At 40.6% G+C, this 12,850-nt stretch overlaps 1 protein-coding gene across 1 annotated transcript; it reads right to left on the bottom strand.

The window, feature by feature from the left end:
* Positions 1–1,399: 1,399 nt before the first annotated feature.
* slc22a7a (solute carrier family 22 member 7a) lies at positions 1,400–12,833 on the bottom strand. The gene is made up of 10 exons (XM_049471166.1): positions 11,930–12,833; positions 10,408–10,511; positions 7,912–8,066; positions 7,098–7,266; positions 5,163–5,277; positions 4,929–5,038; positions 4,271–4,485; positions 4,069–4,177; positions 3,373–3,579; positions 1,400–2,536 (listed from the first exon to the last, which is right to left on the bottom strand). Exons 1-10 carry the CDS (start codon positions 12,284–12,286, stop codon positions 2,464–2,466), a joined length of 1,614 nt encoding a protein of 537 aa, XP_049327123.1. The 5' UTR covers positions 12,287–12,833; the 3' UTR covers positions 1,400–2,463.
* Between the last annotated feature and the right edge of the window lie 17 nt (positions 12,834–12,850).

Consider the following 12,850-nt stretch of genomic DNA (forward strand, 5'->3'; position numbering starts at 1 on the left):
TTCAAAGGAAGGGGCGGGACTTCCCCACACTAAACTGCGCTCTGCAACACTAGCAAGCTGATTGGCTGTTTCTCCTGAAAGGCGGGACTTTCTCCTTGAACCGGCACCATGATTGGTTAGGAGACACGGTCAGTGCCCTGTCGCCTGTGGCCTACATTGTTTTAAATGTAATATAATACGGGAAATTTACGGGAAAATACTAATACGGGAGGACGGCGGGAAAGAGGAGTAAAATACGGTAGTTTCCCGGCCAAAACGGGAGACTTGACAGGTATGCTGATTAGACACAATGATTATTACACAGGTGAACCTGTGTACCTTTTTTTCAGGTCAGAAAGTTCTTTACCAATAACCCCACCAGACCACATCTAACCCTAACCAAAAATGTTGGCACAGGTCTTTCGATACATTCCTTTAGTTTCCAGGTTTATATTTATATATATATTTATGTTAACTCAATTCAACATGCCTTTTGCAATCATTAACTCCCCCGTGGGCAATGCTAAAATCACTATTACAAACTGTGCAGCGAGGGGCTCCAAGTGGTCCAGAGAGCTAAGCGCTGTCACTATGATCAGGAGATCACCAGATCGAATCCTGTTCATGTAGCTTGCCATCGGCTACCGGAGCCCAGCTTGCCATTGGCTACTGGAGCCATGAGAGAACACAATTGGCCTTGCTCTCTCTGGGTGGGTAGATGGCGCTCTCTCCCCTCATCACTCCAAAGGGTGATGTTAATCAGCACAAGATGTCTGTAAGCTGATGTATTAGAACAGAGTCGCTGCGCTTTCCTCCGAGCACGCTGTGATGCTACTGTGCAATGCTGCAACAGCAGCAGTTCGAAAAGAGGCAGTGGCTGACTTCACATATGTCAGAGGAGTTGGGGCATTACAAGTGACTGGGGGAGTCCTAATGAGTGGGGTGGCTAATTGGCCATGTAAATTGGGGAAAAATGGGAAAAAAAACTTTAGAGTAGTCAGAGTTGAAATTGATTTTGATGGGATCCATGATGCTCCTTCTCTCACTCACTAAATCCCATCCAGGAGGGGAAATAAAACACTGCCTGCCTACACTTATCACTGATTGGCTGACTCTTTGCAGAGAACATGTCAATCAGAACCCTCTCTGTTTTGCATGTGCTTCATGAATATGCACAGAAGGGGAGCACCTTTCTCTCCCTCTCTTACCCTCTTTTTTGGGTAAAAAGAGAAGGCTTCCCAAAAACCTTCTGGGAGACTTGGGATTTCTGTCATAATAATGAAGAATTAGTTTATATTGAAGATGTTCATTTTAATTGTAAATAATAATATTAATAATGTTATCATGATTAATATAATTATTGATGTGCTCATTTTAACCAGAGATAACCGAAAATTAGATCACAAACTGACGGCTTAGGTTTTTGAATCAGTTTATGTTTATTTTTTATTTATTAATTCACGGATGAAAATCATTCCACACAAGTCACTCACAGAGATGTATGCTGGTATCCAATATAAAACAGATAAAAATAAGCACAGAATTCATTGTTAATAAACTTACAGATTAGTCAGAGTGTGACTGCAGGTAATGGTAAAATACTACAAATATTATCAAAAAAGTTTTCAGTAAGAGCACCAGATAAACAGCCTTTTAATCACCGTAAATCAGTCAGTCTGAATCAGTCAGTCTGTTTGTGCACTGTAAACATGTAAACTACCCCTTGGTTAATGAATATATTAAACCTGCTGTAAACTTGGCCTGACCTGGAACAGCATGAGCTTCTGTTGAGTTAAAAAATAACCAGGCATCAAAACTCTGGAGTGGGGAAGCTGTTTAAGTGCAGGCGCAGCCAGATGTTTGGTATCTTTGGTAACCCTAGTGCAATGGGGTCTAGGTGGTTGCTTAGGTGTTGCTGAGTGATGCTTACAAGGGGATGTCTACAATGTGTGGTTGCTATGGTAATGGAGGTGGTTTGTAGGGTGTTGTTAGCTTGGTATCGTTGCGGGCAGTGGGGGCTCACTGCCTAGAGGACTGGGCTATTAACCTTTCAATGTCCACACCAAGAAAAAACAATTCAATACTTTTATTTTTGCATTTATTTTAGTTTAGTGTTTTTAGTTTGGTTTTTTATACACCTCCATGTTGTATAAAAATGGTTTTAAGGTCAGCTACGTGGTTCATATGCTGTTTAAAGTGATTGCAAGGGTATGTCTAAACTATGTAGCTATGCTTCCACTGAAGCTGGTCTCTCTGTAGTGCTGTTAAGTGGTTGATATGCTATATTATATCATTGTTGTTATGTGGTTGCTTTTGGGCTAGAGGTGACCGCCTAGTTATTGCTAGGTGGTCTGTAACTGCACTTCAGAAACTCCAGAATAATTCCAAAAAGGGGGTTATATGGATAAGATGAAACGTGAGCTTTGGAATTCTTCACTGTAGCCCCACAGAAACAGCATCACATCCTATTATTTTACAGATGGGTTAATTTTCCTCCTCTCTGGACACTAGAAGGTTTGGGTTCATCTCGCTCATCTCCACCTCTGCCATTGTGTGTCTGAAGGAGAACATACACAGCACACACCAGTGAACACTCTCATAACACTAATTAAACAGGTTTGATTAAAAATAGTCAGATGAATATAAACAATATTGTGTGATTATTCAAGATTAATCACACTTGTTTTTTTTCAGTGTGTGTGTAAATGGTTGTGTTGTCTATAATATTAAAGGTTGTTAAGGCAGTCCGGGGATAACTTGGTTGATGTTATGAATTACTCTGCTAGGGTTGCAAACCATCCACCAAATGTATTCAATGTATTTTTTAAAAGTTACTGCTATAAGAGTGTGCTGACCCTACATCACCCTGAACAGATCAAGGTGACAGGGTCCAGATCCATTAATCACATTAATATAAAAAATATAAATATATAAATAAATAATCAACACCTAAGAAGTACCAGTAGTTACATGTATGTCTTTTTCTATGTATGTTAAGATTTTAGTGTGAGCACTCGCACAGAAAGTTTTACACATGGAATGCCCCAAAAAGACACTTGTAATCCAAAATTACACTTGGAGATGCCCAATAGCACATTTGTAACATCCAATGGACACTTGGAGACACCAAAATCTTAAGTCGAATCCTAAAGGGACACGTGGAGATCCTTAACAGGAAACTTGGAAATCCTTAAATGGAAGAGGGGAGTACATGGAGATGCCCAAAGGAATACTTGAAGATCCCCAAATGGACACATGGAGATGCCCAAAAGATCATTTGGAGATACCCGAAATGATGGAAAAAGGGACACTTGGAGACAACAAAAGGACACACGCTAGTTACTCTGTATTATTTATTGCGTGATGTGCGTGTGTGCATGAATTTAAACCCACCTTCCTTCCTCCACATCCTGGATGGTTTCGGGGAGTCGAACCCGGAGTGTTTCAGGCAGCAGGAATGCTACGCACCCGCTAATAACAGCGGCGATAGAGAACACCAGACTGGGGGCGGAGATCCATACATCATCCAGCATTATGAGCAATGGGGCCAAGGAGCCACCCAGACGACCCATGAAGGAGGTGTAGCCCAAACCACACTGTCTGAAACACATAAACACATTTTACAAGTACTGTGCAACATGAGATACTTCCAGTATTGTTAACATAGGTCTAGATGGTTGCTCTGGTATTTTAGTAAGTTGTTTTAGGTTGGTAGGTACTATGACATTTCCAGATTGTTGCTGGTACTGGTATTTTAGGTAGGTCCCGGAGTGCTGTTAAGTGGTTTCCTATAATATCCCTGGTGGTTGCCTTGGATTTGCTAGAAGGCATCTAAAGTATTTCATATGGTTGCTAAGGTGTGACTAGGCAGTTGCCATGTTGTGAACAGTGGTTGTTAAGGTGTTGCTAAGCATTTTATATGCTACTTAAGGTGATTGAAGGGTGTGTCTACAGTGTGTGGCTGCTAAGGCATTAGAGGTGGTCTTTATGGTGCTGTAATTTGGTTTGGTGTTTGGTACTTTGGTATACTATATATTGCATTATAACCTCTCTCTCCCTCTGTGTGTGTGTGTGTGTATGTGTTTGTACCGGATTACAGTAGGGAATAGCTCTGCAGTGTAAAGGAAGGCGATGGTGAACGCAGCTTCAGAAAATCCCTTCCCGCATACAGCGACACCTGTCCGCACACCAGAATAGCCTACAAACACACACACACATACACACGGCATGGAAAAAAGCTTTACACCACGCTCTGTTTCTTTTTATCATATGGGTGAGCAGAGAAGAGTACCGCTTGGTATGGCAGTGTTGGCCCCGATCAACATCCCACACAGGATCAGTGACCACGCCTGACCATTTCGCCGGCCAATACGGTCCAGCAGGAAGTATGTGCCCACTTTGGCGGGAACTTCAATGGCGCCATAGATGAACTGTGTGAGGTAGGCATTCAGGCCAAAACCGCTGATGTTGAAACTGATGCCGTAATATGTGAACGCAACAGCAAACCTGACCAATGAGGAAACAGATACACTCAAATAATAAACACTTACACCATTCTGACAGACTGTATTAAGCTACAAGAAGTGTATGGGGACACTCTTTGATATAGTGTAATGTTCATATGAACTACAGCCTCATTCTGACAGATTGTAATATACTAGAAGATGTTCTATAAAGTGTATATATTATTTATATAATGTACACACTTATTGCAACCAACTAAAATAGATTACAGGAAGCATAGGGGACTCTATAATGTTTATATAATCCACACACTCATTCAGACAGACTCTAATACACTACAGAAAACTCTCTAATGCTCTATAATGTTTATATGATCCACACTCTCATTCTGACAGACAGTAATAGGGGGCACGCTATAATGCTCTATATACCAGTAGTAGTTAGAAAATAAATGGGTGATAATAATGCCTGAGGTATAAATGTACCAGACAATTCCTGAGCAGAGGGAAATCTTTCTTAGTTTGGGCGTCTTCACCAGGTCAAGGTAGGAGTGATCTTTACTTGGCTCCTCATTTATGGTGACTTTGAGCAATGTCTGCCAGCAAATACAGACAACAATCAGTTTAATACAATTTAAAACAGTTATCAAAACACCACTCCCCCACACCCAACCTTGTTTTGTGTTGGATTGCTCTTTTAGCATGTGTTAGACCTGCTACCTCTTTGTCCAGCTTAGAAGTCTTGCCGTTCATCTTGGCGCACTGCTGCAGGACCCGCTGAGCCTCCTCCACTCTCCCATTCACAAGCAGCCACCTGGCTGACTCAGGAACCCACCTAGGCAGGTGCACAGATTTATTTTACAGTTTCTAGTATATAACAGCTTTTGGTATTAAATTGATTATGGTAAACTTTACATAGATCATATCTCCAACAGCCTGGGGTAAGATTTTTTTCCCCTGAAGTATCTACTCTGTTTCAAAACTGACCTCTAGGTGGGGATAGATATATGTTTTGTATTATATTTCACCACCAGGTGGCGATAGAGCTCTGTTCTGTGTTATATAACTCACCACCAGGTGGCGATAGAACTCTGTGCTGTATTATATCTCACCACCAGGTGGAGATAGAGCTCTGTGCTGTATTAAATAACTCACCACCAGGTGGAGATAGAGCTTTGTGCTGTATTATATCTCACCACCAGGTGGAGATAGAGCTCTGTGTTGTAATATAAATCACCACCAGGTGGAGATAGAGCTCTGTGTTGTAATATATCTCACCACCAGGTGGAGATAGAGCTCTGTGCTGTATTATATAACTCACCACCAGGTGGAGATAGAGCTCTGTGCTGTATTATATAACTCACCACCAGGTGGCGATAGAGCTCTGTGCTGTATTATATATCTCACCACCAGATGGCGATAGAGCTCTGTGCTGTATTATATCTCACCACCAGGTGGAGATAGAGCTCTGTGCTGTATTATATAACTCACCACCAGGTGGAGATAGAGCTCTGTGTTGTAATATAAATCACCACCAGGTGGAGATAGAGCTCTGTGTTGTAATATAAATCACCACCAGGTGGAGATAGAGCTCTGTGTTGTAATATATCTCACCACCAGGTGGAGATAGAGCTCTGTGCTGTATTATATAACTCACCACCAGGTGGAGATAGAGCTTTGTGTTGTATTATATATCTCACCACCAGGTGGAGATAGAGCTCTGTTCTGTATAGTAACTCACCACCAGGTGGCGATAGAGCTCTGTGCTGTATTATATCTCACCACCAGGTGGCGATAGAGCTCTGTGCTGTATTATATCTCACCACCAGGTGGAGATAGAGCTCTGTGTTGTATTATATCTCACCACCAGGTGGAGATAGAGCACTGTGTTGTATTGTATCTCACCACCAGGTGGCGATAGAGCTCTGTGTTGTATTATATCTCACCACCAGGTGGAGATAGAGCACTGTGTTGTATTGTATCTCACCACCAGGTGGTGATAGAGCTCTGTTCTGTATTATATATCTCACCACCAGGTGGAGATAGAGCTCTGTTCTGTATTATATCTCACCACCAGGTGGAGATAGAGCACTGTGTTGTATTGTATCTCACCACCAGGTGGTGATAGAGCTCTGTTCTGTATTATATATCTCACCACCAGGTGGAGATAGAGCTCTGTTCTGTATTATATCTCACCACCAGGTGGCGATAGAGCTCTGTGCTGTATTATATCTCACCACCAGGTGGCGATAGAGCTCTGTGCTGTATTATATCTCACCACCAGGTGGAGATAGAGCTCTGTGTTGTATTATATCTCACCACCAGGTGGAGATAGAGCACTGTGTTGTATTGTATCTCACCACCAGGTGGCGATAGAGCTCTGTGTTGTATTATATCTCACCACCAGGTGGAGATAGAGCTCTGTTCTGTGTTATATAACTCACCACCAGGTGGTGATAGAGCTCTGTTCTGTATTATATATCTCACCACCAGGTGGAGATAGAGCTCTGTTCTGTATTATATCTCACCACCAGGTGGAGATAGAGCACTGTGTTGTATTGTATCTCACCACCAGGTGGTGATAGAGCTCTGTTCTGTATTATATATCTCACCACCAGGTGGAGATAGAGATTTATGTTGTATTATATATCTCACCACCAGGTGGCGATGGCGAGTATGCAGGGTGCGGTCACTGCCAGCATGAGGTGTCTCCAGTCTCTGAGGAGGTAGGCGAGGAGGGCGAGCAGCATGTTGCCCACACTCCATCCCAGACTCAGGATCGTCCCACTGAATGTCCGGTGCTTTATACCCGTCCACTCAATACCTACACACACAGAGACACACACAGAGTTTTTTTCTATGTTCCGTATTTCTATAATCAATTTTTATAGAGGGTGTGTGTTTGTAAGTTAAAGAGTAGGCACCTCTGGTTGTTAAATAACAACTTTACATATATAAAAGTAAAAATAAAAGACCACTTAAAAACCTCTGGAATATAATCAAGAGGAACATGGATGATCACAGGCCATCAAACCAAGCTGAACTGCTTGACGTTTTGAAGTTATCCAAAAGCAGGGTGTAAGACTGGTGGAGGAGAACATGCCAAGATACCTGAAAACTGTGATTAAAAACCAGTTTTATTCCACCAAATCTTGATTTAATTGAGTTTTCCCTGACCATCTGAAGGCCCGTTGAGTCGAGTGAGAGCTTCACAAAAGGACCAAAAACCTTTATTTATTATATATTTATTTATTATTATTATTATTATTATTATTATTATTTTTATTATTATTATTATATAATGTGTGTTATATGGAGTTAGGTGTGTGTTACAGAGGAGGTTGTGTTATGGCAGAGGTGTACATGTCATGGGTGTATGTAAGTGTTGTGGAGGGCGTATGTATGTGTGTGTGTGTTACAGAGGGGGTTGTGTTATGGAAGGGTATGTGTGTTACAGAGCATATAATACTCAGGGCGAGAGTGGTGATGCTCATCCCCGTCAGTGCGACTCCGCTCAGCGTTCTGCAGATGGCGAACATCAGGAAGGAGGAGGAGAATGCTATGGCCACACCCAAAACACAACTGCTCACAAATGACACCAACAACATTGGCTTACGACCGAACCTGCAAACAAACACAAATACGTCCCAGTATGCAGCTATGAGGGTTAATGAAGTTAATAAGTGATGACAACATATATCCCCCCATAGTATCACTGGTGCCACAATAATAATATCGCTAACAATAAAGGAAAGGTATACCATACCTGTCAAGTTTTAGATTTAAAAATAAGGGATATTTTCCTATGTACGCTTAAAGCCACCCCACCAGCCCAAGGAAGGTTCAGTATCCCTTACATTTTAAGACAGTTTTACAAAAAATCTAAAATAACGTGATGAGAACCACTTACACACTACAATTAGATTATCAGAATCTGAAATGTTGTGGACATTCCTACATATGTCATTCTTTTAATACAGCCAAATTAAAAACCCTTTTCTATATATTTTTTTAAAAAGTTAAGATTTCATGTCTTTTTTTGGCATAAATGCACTCTTTTATATGATATATTTTTTATTTATTTAATGGATTTAAAATTGAACAAAGGGTGCACAAATTCTGCAAAATGACTGTTGGTGACCTAAAAATAGCATTATGAGCTTTTACTAAAAGGACATGGACCAGATATATTCCATCAGTAAAAATTAGTCCTAAGTGGCCTACACAATTAATAATTTTTAATTAATACTTCTTTCTTTTGATCACTCCACCCCTGTTCAGTTCAGTTAATGTCGGTCCTCTCCACATTTCTAGTTAAACCGAGTCACAAGCTGAATTTTTTTATTTTAAAAGGTTTAATCTGTGTGTTTTATTTTGGAGACGAGTATTTTTAAGCAGCTATCAGAAAAATCTCATCACAGTTTTGCATGATTAGCCTACCGTTACCTTTCTTTTAGAAAAATCGCTGTATATCCAGATATGTTTTAACATCAGCAGCTCCTACTAGCTGCCTGAACTCACCGCGACGGGGGGGCTTCCCCACACTGACCCTCCTTTGCAAGCTGATTGGCTGTTTCTCCTGAAAGGCGGGACTTTCTCCTTGAACCGGCTCCACGATTGGTTAAGAGACACAGAGCAGTCAGTGCCCTGTCTCCTCAATAATATATATGTTTTTTTTTATCTTAATATAATACGGGAAATTTACGGGAAAATACTAATACGGGAAGACGGCGGGAAAGAGGAGTAAAATACGGTAGTATGAGGTATACCCCAATAATTAGCACTGGAGCTACAGTGCTAACGTAGCAAATACGATTAGTGAACGTATACCACAATGATTAGTACTGGAGTCACAAGGCTAATGTCGCTAATACTGGAAAAAAGTGTGTATACCCCACTAATTAGCACTGGAGCTACAAGATTAATGTAGCTAACAAGTATTGGAAGCATATACACCACAAATTACTACTGGATCTACAAGGCTAATAATGCTAATGCAAACAGGAAGAATATATTCCAACAATTAACACTGGAGCTACAAGGATAATGTAGCTAACAAGTAAAGGAAGTGTATACCCTAACTTTTAGCACTGGAGCTACAAGGCTTATGTAGCTAATACAGAACAAAAGCGTATGTACCCGACTAATTAGCACTGGAGCTACAAGACTAATGTAGCTAACAAGTAATGGAAGCGTATACCCCACAAATGAGTACTGGAGATGCAAGGAAAATGTAGCTAACCAGTATAGGAAGTCTATACCCCAACAGTTAGCACTGGAGCTACAAGGCCAAAATAGCTAACAAATACATGAAACTTGTACCCCAACAATTAGCACTGGAGCTACGAAGCTATTGTAGCTAACAAGAATTGGAAGCGTATACCCCACAAATTAGTACAGGAGCTACAAGGCTAATGTCTCTAAAATATAAAGGAAGCATATACCCCAACAATTAGCACTGGAGCTACAAGGAAAATGTAGCTAACAAGTAAAGGAAAAGTACACTCCAGTTTTTTCACTGGAGCTACAAGGCTAATGTAGCTAATATGTACAGGAAAGTGTATACCCCAACAATTAGCACTGGAGCTACACGGTTATTGTAGCTAATGAGTGAGTTTATTCCTGTTTGTGTAAGATATTACACAAGGTATTAGAGGAGCAGTAGAGAGTGTTGTTATTCATGGTTGGGGGTGTGTAATCTCTCCACGTGTCATATCACCCCCCTCCCAAATACACTCAGATGCAGGCAGACGCACACACACAAACAGAACATCACATGCTCTCCTCACACTGAGAATCACATGCAGGAATGACAATGAAACTTTAGGATTGCAGCTGGAGTAATATTCTGATTCCTACCAACCAAAGAAAAAGATTCACATTCCATCTAGATTTCTATAAATATACAAATATATTGGGGCAGGGTATATAAAATAATATATAAAGTAAAAAAATTACACTCTACCTGTCGGCCAGGTAACCAAACAGCACTGCTCCCATCATCACACCCATGAAGAAAAAGGTGGCCAGGGCCTGGTTCAGGTGTTTACTGTCACACACCAAATCCCACTGCAGACAAACGGAAAGGAAAACACCCTGATTCATTCAAACACCCTAAACTAATCCAACACCCTGAACTAATCAAACTTCCTGATACAAACTCCTTGAACTAATTAAACTCCCTAAACTAATTATCTCCCTGATACAAACACCCTGAACTAATCCAACTCCCTAAGATAATTAAACTCCCTGATACAAACACCGTGAACTAATCCAACTCCCTGAGCTAATCAAACTCCCTGAGCTAATCAAACTCCCTGATTTAACCAAACTCATTGAACTAATCAAACTTCCTGAACTAACAAAATGCCCTGAACTAATCAAACTTCCTAACCTTATCAAACTCCCTGATTTAACCAAACACACCGAATTCAATACATATTAAATATTAAATTACAGATAACGTGTATATCAATACTGTGATTCAGATTTACAACTTTTATCAACAGTTTATTTTCTGCCACACTGTTAGTCCTTGATATTTTTAATCGAATAAATTTTGTGTTCTATAGCAAAGAATCGCAGTTTCACTGCTGTACATTTCCCTTTGTTTTAGATTGAATTAATGCAATAAAGAACATTATTGTTTCAAGATGTGTATTTATTAAACTTGTTTGTAATAAAAATAACACTGCACAATAAGACAAAGTAGTGCAAAATAAAATAACTTTAAATATGATGACATTAAAGTGTTTACCTGTGTTTAAAATACTGTACATATAAGTCATATTAACCGCAAACCGTAAAATATTCTTCCCTTGCGGCTTTCTGTAGTGCTCCTATTGGCTGTTGGCTATTGACATTGTTCAAGTCACTGCTTGCATGAGCAAAGTCTCAAGACTTACGATAATATTAAACACCGTTGATTTTATAGGAATGCCAGTACGCGAACCCGACTGACTAAAACTTTCAATCTTAACCACCTTAAACTGAACGATACAGATGACGAGACTGCAACTCGATTGCAGCTCGACTCTCAAGACTCTCGTGATATTATACCAACTCTGGAACTTTTTCAAAATACTCTGAACTAATCAATTATCCTGTACTGATTAAACATGTAACCAAACACCCTGAACTAATCAAACACCATGAACTGATCAAAACACCCTGATCAAAACACCCTTAAATAATCAAACACCATGAACTGATCAAAACACCCTGCTCCAAACTCCCTTAAATAATCAAACACTATGAACTCATCAAAACACCTTTAAATAATCAAACACCATGAACTGATCAAACATTTTGAGAACATTAAACACTCTGAACTGATTGCATGCCCTGATCCAAACAACCTGATCTAATCAAACACCCTGAGAACACCAAGCAGTGAGATCCCATCTAATATCATAAAGTTCAGCCTAGTTTTCTGTTTAAAGCTCAGCTTGTTTGATGTGTCTGTTTTTGTGTTTGATGTGTCTGACCTCTGTGGCGGTGGTGGAGTTGAAGATCCTTCGGTCGTAGGTCCAGCCATACTGACAGGGCACTGATCCATTAGAACCGGTTCCACTGGAGTTGAAGTTCTCCAGCTCAGGGAACTGCCTGCATGAGCTGAGGGCACCGTCTGGGTCGTGGGGAAGGAGCTGGGGTTGCGGCGTGTGGTCAGCATACCTGTCATCCAGGTGAGGCAGGGCGCAGTGGTGTGGCGGAACAGCAGAGATGAAGTTGTGCAGGAGGAAGTTGAGGGGCAGAATGACCCTCGGGATACTCAGAATGTGCAGAATAACAAACTGGAACCTGTGGAACCCACCAACCTCGTCTAGAACTTCCTCAAAACGCATTGCAGCACAAAAACATGCAAACTTATCTCGCTGCTTCTCTCTCTCCTTCTCTCTTTTACAGCTATTTTCTCTTACACTCTTTCTCTTCCTCTTCTTGCTTCACCCTCTCTTCTTCTCTCTCACACACTCCCTCTCTCTTTTTCTCTGAGTTTGTGAGGCTGGTCTGTACAGTGAGTAAAACGACAGTGTTATAAATGATGAAGCTCATACTGCTATTCGATGCATTTCATAACATTATCTGCAGTCACACACACACACACACCACTGTTATGTGTGTGTGTGTGAGAGAGAGAGAGAGAGAGAGAGAGAGAAAGAAAGAGAGAGAGAGAGACCCATTGTTTCTACATTAGGCTTTACAGTAATGGATTAGAACTCAGATTATAAAGCTGCTGAACTTTACACTTGGTCACTTTTAACAACACTGTATTAAAAGTAAGACTGGAGTTTATACTAGGCTGTCAAAATCACATGTTCATTACATGCAAATCATCTTCATAGTGAATTAATGAAGATCTACTTTAAATTAAAATTGGCACACGTCTACAAATAATGTTCAATATCTAC

The sequence above is a fragment of the Astyanax mexicanus genome, chromosome 23, assembly GCF_023375975.1.
Source record: "Astyanax mexicanus isolate ESR-SI-001 chromosome 23, AstMex3_surface, whole genome shotgun sequence".
NCBI classification, from domain to species: Eukaryota; Metazoa; Chordata; class Actinopteri; order Characiformes; family Acestrorhamphidae; genus Astyanax; species Astyanax mexicanus.